This window comes from Odontomachus brunneus, unplaced genomic scaffold (genome assembly GCF_010583005.1).
Source record: "Odontomachus brunneus isolate Ranch 3 - 2012 unplaced genomic scaffold, Obru_v1 Obru_scaffold_333, whole genome shotgun sequence".
Taxonomy (NCBI): domain Eukaryota; kingdom Metazoa; phylum Arthropoda; class Insecta; order Hymenoptera; family Formicidae; genus Odontomachus; species Odontomachus brunneus.
This window is the reverse complement of record NW_022639783.1, coordinates 93,748-105,997: the sequence shown is the minus strand read 5'-3', so window position 1 is coordinate 105,997 and position 12,250 is coordinate 93,748. Positions and strand designations below refer to the sequence as shown.

The 12,250-nt window shown below is 51.8% G+C and overlaps 1 protein-coding gene across 1 annotated transcript; it reads right to left on the bottom strand.

The window, feature by feature from the left end:
• Window positions 1–6,690: 6,690 nt before the first annotated feature.
• Window positions 6,691–11,601, bottom strand: LOC116853481. Its single transcript, XM_032834604.1, has 5 exons — window positions 11,522–11,601; window positions 7,445–7,483; window positions 7,217–7,365; window positions 6,989–7,147; window positions 6,691–6,902 (listed from the first exon to the last, which is right to left on the bottom strand). The coding sequence occupies exons 1-5, from the start codon at window positions 11,599–11,601 to the stop codon at window positions 6,691–6,693; spliced, it is 639 nt and encodes a 212-aa protein (XP_032690495.1).
• Between the last annotated feature and the right edge of the window lie 649 nt (window positions 11,602–12,250).

Genomic DNA, 12,250 nt, shown 5'->3' with positions numbered 1-12,250 from the left:
GGCCCGCTGTTCCTATCTTCTATGACCGGACGTGCTCCCCTGTCCGGACACACCTTACCTGTAGGGGCGCTATTGGACGAGTCCGGTCCCGTCCGGACCCGTCCTGCCCCTACGCTCCCGCCTGAGGTTGCTGGGGCGGAGGGGTCCAAGAGTTCCTCGCGCCCCTCGTTCAGGAGTCTCCTGGCTTTGGAAGGGGGGTGGGCGGCCTAAGAGTCCGCCCTTGCGAACCGGTCCCCCTGCCCCCTCCAGGAGGCGCCTGGTCTGATTTCTTGTCTTCACTGGGCGGGAGTCGCGCCTTGCGATGCGTCTCCCCCGCCCGACCAGGCGCCTCCTGTTTTCCCCGCGCACGGCCCTCCATTGATCAGGAGGGCCCGGCGGCATTGTAGGGGGCTGCGGCGCACGCGCAGGTATCCCGGGGGAGAAAACGCCAGCAGTGGCGTCCCCTACCCGCCCATGAGTGCGCCGCCCCTCAACCTCGCGCTGATGCGCGGGTAGGTGAGATGCCGCCCTTCTTCTGCGGCGCCTCACCCCATCCCGGGGGGGGCGGCGGTTTCGCCCCGCCGCACCCACTCCGACACGATTGTGTCGGCGGACCAGCCCTCGTCTCCTCCAAGCATGGCCCTGATGAGGGCCGGGAGAGAGAGGTCCGCTCCCCCCACATCAATTAGGACCCGGCGCTCCACATCCCAGGAGGGGCATTCCTCCAGGGTGTGTTGCGCCGAGTCCACTTCAGCATCACAGTGGTGGCAGCGGGAGTTAGGCTCCCTACCAATCCTGTGCAGGTACTCACCGAAGCATCCATGTTCGTTGAGTACCTGCGTCGTCCGGAAGGACAGCTCTCCGCGGGCCCTGTCTACCCATTCTTGTAAACAGGGCCGGATGGCCTCGGCGACCCTCGTTCCTGAGTGGCCCGTCGCCTCCTCTAGGTAGATTCTCCACCTTAGGAGGAAGCGTTGACGGGCCAGCAATCTTGCCATATCTATGGCCCTGGCCAGATGTTCGAGGTCTCCCCCGGCACGGAGCTCCTTGACACGCCGATAGGTCTCGGCGTGCATTTGCGCAAGGAGCTCCGGCGGGGGGAGACCGGCCAGGGCCGTGGCGGCCATATGCGACGTCGTACGATAGGCCCTGGCGAGGCGAATGGCGACCCACCGCTGAGCGCGGTGTGCCAGCGCTATGATGCGCTGGTTGGTAGCCATCGCACTCGCCCAGACCGGGGCCCCATATAGGGCCATGGACTGGACGATGCCTGCATACAGCCGCCGTGCTTTCCTTTTAGGGCCGCCGAGATTGGGCAGGAGGCCACTCAACATATTGGTCACACTGACCAACTTGGAGGCCAGAAGCTCGAAGTGCTTCTGAAACCCGCATGTACTATCCAAGACGAGTCCCAGATATTTTATCGTGGAACCCGCCTTCACGGAGACACCGTCGATCCGGACTCGGGCCCCAGGTGGTCCACTCCTAGAGCTGTTATGTATGAACATGAGCTCAGATTTGAGGGGAGCCACCTTGAGGCCTATCCTGTTCAGGGAGCCTATCACCTGGTCCACCGCCAAACGTCCCTTTTCCAGGACGCTTCACCAGCTCCTACCCCCGGCTAGCACCATGGTGTCGTCCGCGTAACAAACGACGGTGCAGCCGGGGGAAGGGCAAGGCGGAGGACTTGGTCGTACGCGATGTTCCATAATAAGGGTCCTAGTACACCGTAGAGGGGTCCTGAGGAACACCGTAGTAGACTGCCCTTCCGCACTGGAGTTCCGCTTTGTTGCGGAACTCCAGTCTTCTATCCCGGAAGTAGTCCCTAATAATTGACCAGGTGGAGGGGGGACCCTGAAATGGGACAGACCCGCCTCTACCTGGTCCCAAGGGAGGGAGTTGAAAGCGTTGGCGATGTCTAGGGATACTGCCAACACAACTCCCCCCCCCCTTCTCACGACGGCCACCGAAAAGGATCGGACGCGCAAAATCGCGTCACGCTCGAACGTCCCTCCCGGAAGCCGTATTGATCCTCACTGAGCTTTGGACTACCCCGGGACAGGTGCCGGACGAGGCGGCACCTGTCCCGGTCAATTATTCTTTCGAATAATTTGCCCGCCTCGTCCAGTAGGCATATCGGCCTATTAGCGAAAGGGCTGTCCTCCGACTTGCCCCCCTTTCTGAAGAGGACCAGATTGGCCCTCTTCCAGGGGCTGGAGAACACCCCGGTCCTCAAACAGGAGGTGAAGAGCCGCATTGTGCGACTCTTCACCTCCGCCTCCTTCATCGCCAAGGCCCATACTGTGCCTGGGATGCCGTCAGGGCCCGGCGCACTTTTCTTGGCGCCGAGCCTCCTGAGGGCCCTGTCCATCTCCACCTGTGACTCCGACTGACTCATCCTCCACGTCTTGGGGGGGGGGGCCTCGTAAATGAGAATATAAGCTTTTTCCCATGGAAAGAGGGCCCCCACCACTTCATCGAGGAAGTCGGGGTCCAGGGACGCCGTTGGAGGGGGCGCCCAGTTAGGCAAATCACGCCTTATCACAATGTGATAACGGCGCCCCCATGGGTCCCTGTCGATGGCGGAGACCAGGTCATCCCAGGCACGGGCCTTGGCCGTAAAGATGGCCGCCTTGAGGGCGCCCCGCTTTTCACAGTACGCCTTCTCAGCGGCCATCCCACCCGTACTATCCCTTCCCCGCTGGTCCATTTCTCGCCTGGCTTGGCCGGCGGAGCGCCGAAGTTCGGCGATCTCCGCCGACCACCAGTACACGTACCGGCGGGGATGCGGCCTGGATCGGGGAATGGCGGCATCACACGCCGCCGTCATGACGCCCACGATCCCGACCGCCTCTGCCTCAATAGCGGCCCGGGTCCTCCCATGTGGCCGCCGTTAAGGCGGCCGCCAACCTGTTGCGGTCGAGTTTACGGAGGACCCATCTTGGTGGTCGGGCGCCCTCCTGGCCGCTCCTCAGGAGCACCTCCTCGGGGGCGGCGACTAATCGGACCACGATGTATCGATGGTCCGAAAGGTTTTCACCCCTGGTCACCACCCGCTAATCCTGTATTAGTCGGGCTACCTGGGGAGACGCCAACGTGACGTCGATCACAGATCTTTCCCGCGGCCCGACGAAGGTGCTTCTCCGGCCCCTGTTAATAACACAGAGGCCGTCAGACGCGATCCACTCTTCCATTACCACGCCCCTTCGGCACCTGACCGAGGACCCCCACAACGTCGATTTAGCATTGAGGTCCCCGGCCACCAGGACCGGCCTTTCGGGGCGCCTCGACATGAGGTCCCCCAGCCGGTCCAAAAGGTACTCGAAGTGAGCGAGGTCCCACGATGGTGGGGCGTAAACCCCGACCACATCTAGGGCCCCCCACTCGACCGCGACGTATCCTCCCCCCCTCACCACAAGGGAGATTGGGGGGAGGCTTCCCTTTCCTCATGGTAGATCGCCACCGAGCACTTATCACTCCGCCCCGCAACGTCACCCATTATGGCTGGGTGACTCCCGGGGACGGAGTGAAGCTCGGAGGCGATCCCCAGTCCACAACCGCGCTCGCGGAGGGACTGCATAAACAGTTCCTGGGCTCCGCGAGCGCGGTTGAGATTCGCCTGGAGGAGGCGGGTAGCCATTACGGCTTAACTCCGCTCTCCTCCAGGACCTCCCCTATCTTCGTCGCGGGAGGGGGACCCTCGTTGGGGTTTTCCCTCTCCCGCGAGGCAACTCTTTTCCCGGCCCCCCGCGGTTTTCTCTGCTCCTTCTGTGGGAGCAGTGTCCGTCGGAGGGTCTCGGGCAATGGAGCCCCTCCCTTTGTTTTTCGAGGGGGGGCTTCTTCTATTTCCCGGGGGGAGGGGTGGGAGGGGTATTGGAGGTTTTACGCCTTCTCCTCCCACTATTTTCCTCCTTGCCCCGCTTTGCCATTTGGCAAGCGGGGCCTCCCACTTTGTGGCCACAGGTCCGCCCGGCGTCGCGACACATCGGGCATGTCGCCGGTGCATCGCACGCCGCGGCCCTGTGGTAACCGGCCGAGCCGCAGTGGTAACAAAGACCACTGCGGTCGTCCTTGCTTTAGCATAAGGCCCTGACGTGGCCCCACTTCAGGCATTTGAAGCACTGGTGGGGGCGCTTCGTCAGGGCCTCAACACGGACGGAGGACCACCCAACTTTGAGTCGTCCTCCGTTCGCAACTTTCCGTGCGGCTGAAAGGGGACACTGTATCCAAATGGTCTCCATTCGGTCCGCTCCCGGGCGTATCGCGCCGGCCTTTATTTCTCCGGGCCCGCAACCCCCGGCGACCGCCACCGCGGAGATTACATCCTCCGCAGTGATTGAGTCATCCAGATCACGGACCCGGATGTCGGCCCTCTTCGAGGGACGCGCAATTTGCACGTCCTTCTTGTCGGCGAAAAGGGCCGACATTCTTTTGGCCAGGGCATCCGCCCTAGCCTGTCCTTCGGGACCAGAAATTTCAAGGACCTGTGCGCTTGTGGCGGCCCTTCTGATCCGGAGATCCCCGATCCCCAACTCACCTAGATCTATATGGCTCCTTGCCTGCCGCATAACATCGGCGTAGCTGCCCGTAGGCCAGCTCACCGTGACGGCGGCGGTACGAGGAGCCTTCGGGAGGGCGGGTTTTTTCCCGCCTCCCCCATCCTGTGAATTTTTATTCTTATCGCCCCCCTTGGCCGCGGCACCCTTCTGGGGCACGGCTTTTGTGGGGCCTCTTTGTCCCCCCTCCTCTCTGCTTCTCCCTCCTCCCAACCACTCGGGCCCGGTGACGGAGGAGGGAGAGTCGGCTCCCCTCACCGATCGAACATATACTGTCCGGTTCAGGGGGGGGCCTGGCTCCTCCGCAAAAGCAGGCGCACTCGCAAGGGGCGGCCCTCCCACCCACTTGGGGTAACGGATCGCCGGCGCCACTCTTTTTCTTTTTTTTCTTCTTTTTCCTCCGCTTGCTCTCCCCCGCCACCTCAGGCCGTTTGGCCTTAGCGGGGGTGGAGGTCGCGGAGGACTTGGAAACAGGAGCGGGGTCGTGGCGCGTTGTGCGGCTCCCTTCCCCTCCCCTTCCTCCTACCTTTTTGCTTTCATTATGGGGCCACGCAGGCCACCCCCGGGCGTAATTCCAGGGATGACGGCCACCATGGCCTCCGTAAGGCGGGGGACTAGGGTTACTACAAGGGCCTCTAGCTCCCCGCCACTCAATCCCGCAACCACAGGGGGCGCGTCTTTGGTCGAGGGAAAGAGAAGTCCTCTCCCCGCAGTCCCCTGAGGTCTCCCACCAACAGCTCGATGGGCTGCGGGGATTGCCCCCACACCCGCCGTTACCACCACAGTGACCTTCCTCTTTTTTTTCTTCTCTTCTTAGGGAGGGGTCGAGCCACCCCCTCAACGGGACCATCACCTGCCCGAAGAGGAGGGGCCTCCATTTGGGGTAGCGTTCCCTCCGCAATATCTCGCCACCTCCTCCCGACATTGTTTCCCGATCTCTTCTTCCTCGGGAGTCGGGAGGAGTGGCAGGGCGGACCCGACGCCTCCCCCCACTGTCACTTCCTCCTCACTGGAGGTAGACGGGAGGCGCCGGGTCGCCTTTTTCTTTTTTTTCTTACTGACGGGCTGGGAGGGGAGCGGGGACTCCCCCACCATCTTCCGCCCTCTTCCTTTTTCGATCCGCGGACGAGTCCCGGGAAGTGTGACCCGCCCGCTGATCCACCTCCATGCTCGGTGGCTCGAGCTCATCGATCTCCATGACAGAGGTCACCGCTGGTAAGCTGGAGGGGCCGGATGTTCGGGCCCTCTCCAGCTCATCATTAAGGCGGTCGACCTCAAACCGAAGTAGAGCGTCCTCGACTCATAGGCGCTCCACCTCGGCCGAGGCCGCCTCCTGTTCCCTCCTAGCAGCCTCGCTCTGTTCAGAGCCATCGGTTATCGTGGCTCTCTGAACGAGAGCGAGGCTGCATGCGGCCATTTTTGCCGCGGCGTCCCAGAGGGCTCCCTTATAGGATCTCTTCATGTTACCGGATCGCTCCGCGACCCTTTTCACCTCGTCGACGGCCTGTAGGACCATCGACGAGACTTCAGCGGTTCGCTTTGACCGCAGGTCGCGGAGGATCCTCCTCTCCTCTTTTAATGTTCGGAGGGCCCTCTGGGACTGCGGGCGTATGTTAGGGTCCTTGACCTGCTCCACGCTCGCAATCGTGTAATGAATATATACTAAAAAAATAATATTCTAAGTACTACAATAGGCTTCTCGTTGTTTCGCTTCTCCCGTAGTAAGGCCGCAAACCGTAAACGCCTGCTATTTTAAGTGGGGAATTAAGTGGGGTGGCCTGCCATTTTTTTTTTAAGTGGGGAAATGCCTATGCACATCCTCGGCCGCTGATGCGGAAGCGACCGAGGATAGTGTGGGACTCGCACCCACTAAAACCCTACTGCCCATCGCGCCATATGTGATGGTACCCGACATCAGCGACCTAAGAACACAATATTTCGTTACATGTTATTGTTTTATATATAATTTATGACAAGTAAGCTTACTCATCAGTTACCTCTAAGATGGGCTGTGTCATGAGATATAAATAACGTTGAAAATAATGAATTAAAGTTGAAATCTGCGGGAAAAATGTTAATTACGACAATTATAGCAACAATCAAATTTATTATTATTATATAAGTGTACGACATGGAGTCTCAATTTACCTGAATGTTATTGTTGAATGTCGTTGGTAGCATCTGTGTCGGCCATGTCCTCGAGCTCCTTGTCGTCCCACAAATTCTCGTTCCTTCCAGCGGGATTTCTTCGATACTTACGTATCCTCATTCGGTTCCTCTCTTTCATGACGCGCAAGGACTCCTGCATCTGCCGTTGAAACTCTGATTGCTGCGGTCTTCCAAAATTGTTGTTCTTGCATACTCCATCTGCGAAAGAAACAGATTTCTTTGAAGGACATGAACTACTCGCTTGCTCTCTCTCCCTCTCTCTAAAAACTGAAAATATTTGTTACCATATATAGCCTTAACAAGCCGGGTATTGGAAAGTGGTCGTCGTCCTTCCTCGCGACCAAACCAGGTGTACGACGTTGCCACAAATTCATCTAAAGCCTCTTTGAGGCAAAGGCTGACGGCTTCCTTTAAATTAAAGCCACCGATGTAATGAAAAAAATCTACTTAAAACAAACAGCATATTATATACGTATATATCTTTGTTTGACAACAAAAATAATTTATGTTACTTACAGCATCGGTGTAATGTTCTTCCGTCGCTTCTTCAAATGCCTGCATCTGTTCGAAGTTTGTTACTGGTAATACATCTAGCTTGTGAGGTCCAGTTTGTCGATCCTGCACGTACTTCAATATTTTCTGCATTACTCCAGTCATTTTCCTGAAAAGAAACAAGATAAAGCACGGCAATATTGTCTTTATACTAGCACGAATTAATGTCTATAGTACATGACACTTACTTCATTTCAGCCTCCATCTGCGCTTGTTCTCCTCTTTTCCTGTAAGTAAAAATTAAATAGTTCTGTTATATAAAATGTTTATACAAAGAGACTTAACTCGCTTCGATATATTTCAGATGTAGTTAACACGCACTTCTTAGGAAGCGGATGAAGCGAATGGATGGATTGTATTCCTCTTCTAAAAAGTGCGTGTCAATCGAATCGAATTTCGAACGAAGTCTATGGAAAATGTGGAATGTATCGAAGTTGTCTCTAAATCCTAAGGTTTGTTCGCGTTGCATGCCCTAACGTGCTCCTACTCGCTCCAACGCACTCTGATTGGTCCGCGTGTTGAGGTGAACAAATCAGAGTGCGTTGAAGCGAGTGGGAGCACGTTGGGGAATGCGACGCAAACAAACCTTTGAAGTCGCTTTTCCACGATGCTGATTGCCTGATCGTTACGGCTACGTTCGTACCACTTCCAGCTGTCACACAGTGGTTGCGTTCGATTCGACGCTTATAGGTTGTTCGAGCTGCTTATACTTTTAACCTAATGCCCGTTGCACACTAGTGCACTCCAAACAACACAAATTCTCCGAAAAATACGTTCTGAAGACGTTTTTAGGACGGAGGAATGTCATCAGAATATTTTTAGGAATTCCTTTGAAGGTGTAAGCTACCTGGAAATGGCTAATGTCCAATACATTTATTCGCGTTGATTGAACTTTTTACACTTTCACACTTAGTGCACATTACTTTACAGTTTCTAAAAATGACGTCATGATTTCTGCTCGTTTTACAAATGTAAATGCAATTCTGATAAACTTTTTACACGTGGTCCCGAGCAAGAGTGAAAAGTGTATCATAATTACATTTACAATCGTAACACGAACGGAAATCATGACGTCATTTTCAAACCTCAAAAGAATTAATATGCACTAAGTCTGAAAGTGTAACAAGTTCAATCAACGCAAATAAATTTTTTGAAAATTAGCCATTTTTAGATAGCTCACACCCAATCAGGAAAAGATATTTAAAAATCATTTGAAAAAAACATTTTTAAAACGTTCAATATAATTAGATAAGTTCACTCTTTTTCATTAAAAAAAACGTTTTTTTCAACGTCTGTAGAAATGTTTTGCTTTTTTTAAATATTTAATAAACGTTTATTTTAACATTTAGAAAATGTTTTTTTAAAATATTTTATATAAACGTTTATTAAATATTAAAACAAGCAAAACATTTCTTCAGACGTTGAAAAAACGTTTTTAAAATGAAAAAGAGTGAACTTATCTCATTATTTTTAACATTTTAACAATGATTTTTAAAATTATTTTTTAATATATTTGTAAATATCTTTTCCTGATTGGACACCTTTAAAGAAACTCCTAAAAATATTCTGAAAACATTCCTTCGTCCTAAAAATGTCCTCAGAATGTTTTTTTTTTAGAATTTGTGTTGCATTTGGGGTGTTGAATTTGGGGTGCATTAGTGTGCAACGGGCATTAGGTGTTAAAGTGTGAAAAGTACAAGCAACTCGAACAAATCTTATGAGCGCCTATGTGTGCAATGTCTACAGTTCATGTTACGTTTACTACTCAGTAAAAATCGGTGAGAGCATGAGTTCTTGAAGTGCCCTTTTGTGAACATGTTGGTAACTGGGTATAGATAAATGCGTTCATAAGCGTTAAATGGAACGCAGCCTGTGACATATCAGGTTGCTTTGTGCATGTGAATTGTGTGTGCACGATTATAAAAATAACGGTAATATTATATAGAAGACCCCTCCTCACGTCTCATTTTGATGAAAATTGTGACGATCCGGAAAGCGTCACAAAACAATTACTAACAAAACGCCGAACAACCGCGCGCGGAACAACCGCAATGTCAACAAACAGTCGAACTGTTTGTTATAATTTTGTATAAAAGCCGACAGAAAATTGATATCGGGAGAGATTGATCGGGAAGCTCCTCTCAGGCGCACGACCGACCAGAACTCGCAATTCCTAGAGATCCTAGACATTCCGTCGACCGAAGTGGATACGCGACGTCGACATCCTCTCCGATACCGCTCTACCGACCGAAGTGGATCCGCGACGTCGGTTTCCTATCCATACACCGCTCTGTCGGCCGAAGTGGATACGCGACGTCGACATCCTCTCCGATACCGCTCTACCGACCGAAGTGGATTCGCGACGTCGGTTTCCTATCCATACACCGCTCTGTCGGCCGAAGTGGATACGCGACGTCGACATCCTTTCCTCGATACCGCTCTACCGACCGAAGTGGATTCGCGACGTCGGTTTCCTATCCATACACCGCTCTGTCGGCCGAAGTGGATACGCGACGTCGACATCCTTTCCTCGATACCGCTCTACCGACCGAAGTGGATTCGCGACGTCGGTTTCCTATCCATACACCGCTCTGTCGGCCGAAGTGGATACGCGACGTCGACATCCTTTCCTCGATACCGCTCTACCGACCGAAGTGGATTCGCGACGTCGGTTTCCTATCCATACACCGCTCTGTCGGCCGAAGTGGATACGCGACGTCGACATCCTTTCCTCGATACCGCTCTACCGACCGAAGTGGATTCGCGACGTCGGTTTCCTATCCATACACCGCTCTGTCGGCCGAAGTGGATACGCGACGTCGACATCCTCTCCGATACCGCTCTACCGACCGAAGTGGATTCGCGACGTAGGTTTCCTGTCCATACATCGCTCTGTCGACCGAAGTGGATACGCGACGTCGACATCCTCTCCGATACCGCTCTACCGACCGAAGTGGATTCGCGACGTCGGTTTCCTATCCATACACCGCCCTGTCGACCGAAATGGATGCGCAACGTCGACATCCTTTCCCTGAGACCGCTCTACCGACCGAAGTGGATACGCGACGTCGGCTTCCTATCTGTACCTCGCTCCGTCGACCGAAGTGGATACGCGACGTCGGCATCCTTTTCCTCCTCACGCTACGCCGCTAACACCTACGATTGCAAACGCATACAGGGCGTAAGGTACCGGTGGCAACGAGCGCGTTTAAACCCGCAAGGAAAGATCAGGATAGATAAACAGATTAAAGCCGATGAGACAGCGAACTCCGAACGACGAACAATAGAGTATCCGGAAACAATTCCGACCAACATCCCGCCTGCCGCTCGCTCACCTCGACGCTCGCAGCTGATCGCGAGACGACAATAACGGCTCCCGACGAGAGCAAAAACGCGACCACGCACCAACGGCGTAACGTCACCTGTAAATAATTGTAAATAGCTTTGAGATTAGAATATAGTTCCAAATTATTATCACCTATACCACTGGTTTTCATTTCACACACGAAACCCGGACCACACCGGCTAAGACTATCCCGCACGTAACGCAAGGCCGTTACAAAATATTATAAATAAACGCGCTCATTCAACGCGTTTTTGCATAAAGTAGAAGAATCTGGCTGAAACAAGTGTCGCTCTGGCTCGCAAGCGAAATATTTAGCGTCAAAGTTAGTCACATTCGAGGTTAAAAAATCTGTCATATGAACGTTATGCGAACTAGATTTGTACTGAAATGCGTTGTAAAACGCAATTTTTTGCATAAAATAGAAGAATGTGCCCGAAAAGTGTCGCTCTGCCTCGCGAAGCAAGATATTTAGCGTATGCGTAAAGTGTGCGTCCCATAGCACAAACGGACGCATACGATTGCCTACTTGACGCATACGCTAAATATCTCGCTTCGCGAGGCACAGCGACACTTTTTTCGACCAAATTCTTCTATTTTATACAAAAAATTGCGTTCTACAACGCATTTCAATGCAAGCCTAGTTCGCTTAACGTTCATATGACAGATTTCTTAACTTCAAATGTGACTAATTTTAACGCTAAATATTTCGCTAAATATTTCGCGAGACAAAGCGACACTTTTTTCGGCCAGATTCTTCTATTTTATGCAAAAACGCGTCGAATAAGCTTATTTTCATAAAAATGGAAGGTAAGGAGGGGTATTCTAAATAATTACCAAAATAATATTGTGCAAAGGCCAAATGGCGCGCACGATACGCGCGTTGTATGGTGTTATATAAAATAACATGTACATGAGATACCTTATGTCAGTCTCCAGTCTATGAAAGTGTTCCTCTATTCGGTATAACTGTTGCTCCACTCTATGCAAGTGTTTCTCCATTCTCCTATAATAAAATTAGCGATTACTAATAGTTCCTAATATTAATAGGCACATAAATTTTAATTCCTTACATAATTACAAATAAAACAAATATGTATGTGTTGTACCACTACCTATATTTAAAATAATCTTCTTCCCAGCAATCACGTTACATGTAACATACATGTTATAATTTCCTACTCATTAATATAACTATTATATAACATGTATGTTATATAACAGTTATATTGTTGAGTAGGAAATTACAACTAACATGTATGTTACATGTAACGTTGTGTTTGCTGGGTTATTAGTATGTATATAATGTATTTTTCTTGATCCGGGTAATATTTGTTCGTGGGAAATAAACTTCACTGTGTTTCACTGAAATATGAGTTTATAATTGATTGAAATCGTTACATTACAACATTAGTACTATATTACACTATTTACAGATTTCTCACCTGAAATATGAGAAACGACATTTGAAGCTCTTTCCTACTTCCTCTTTTACTTTCCCTCTTAATAACGAACGCCACATTTATTGTCTATTACCGCACGAAATAATAATAATAATAATACCTAGAGCGGAATTATATTCTGGGCCCGTCTCTCTTCCTTATCTTCTACGCTCTCTTCCTTATTGGTGCCTTACGCGGCAAATTTGAAC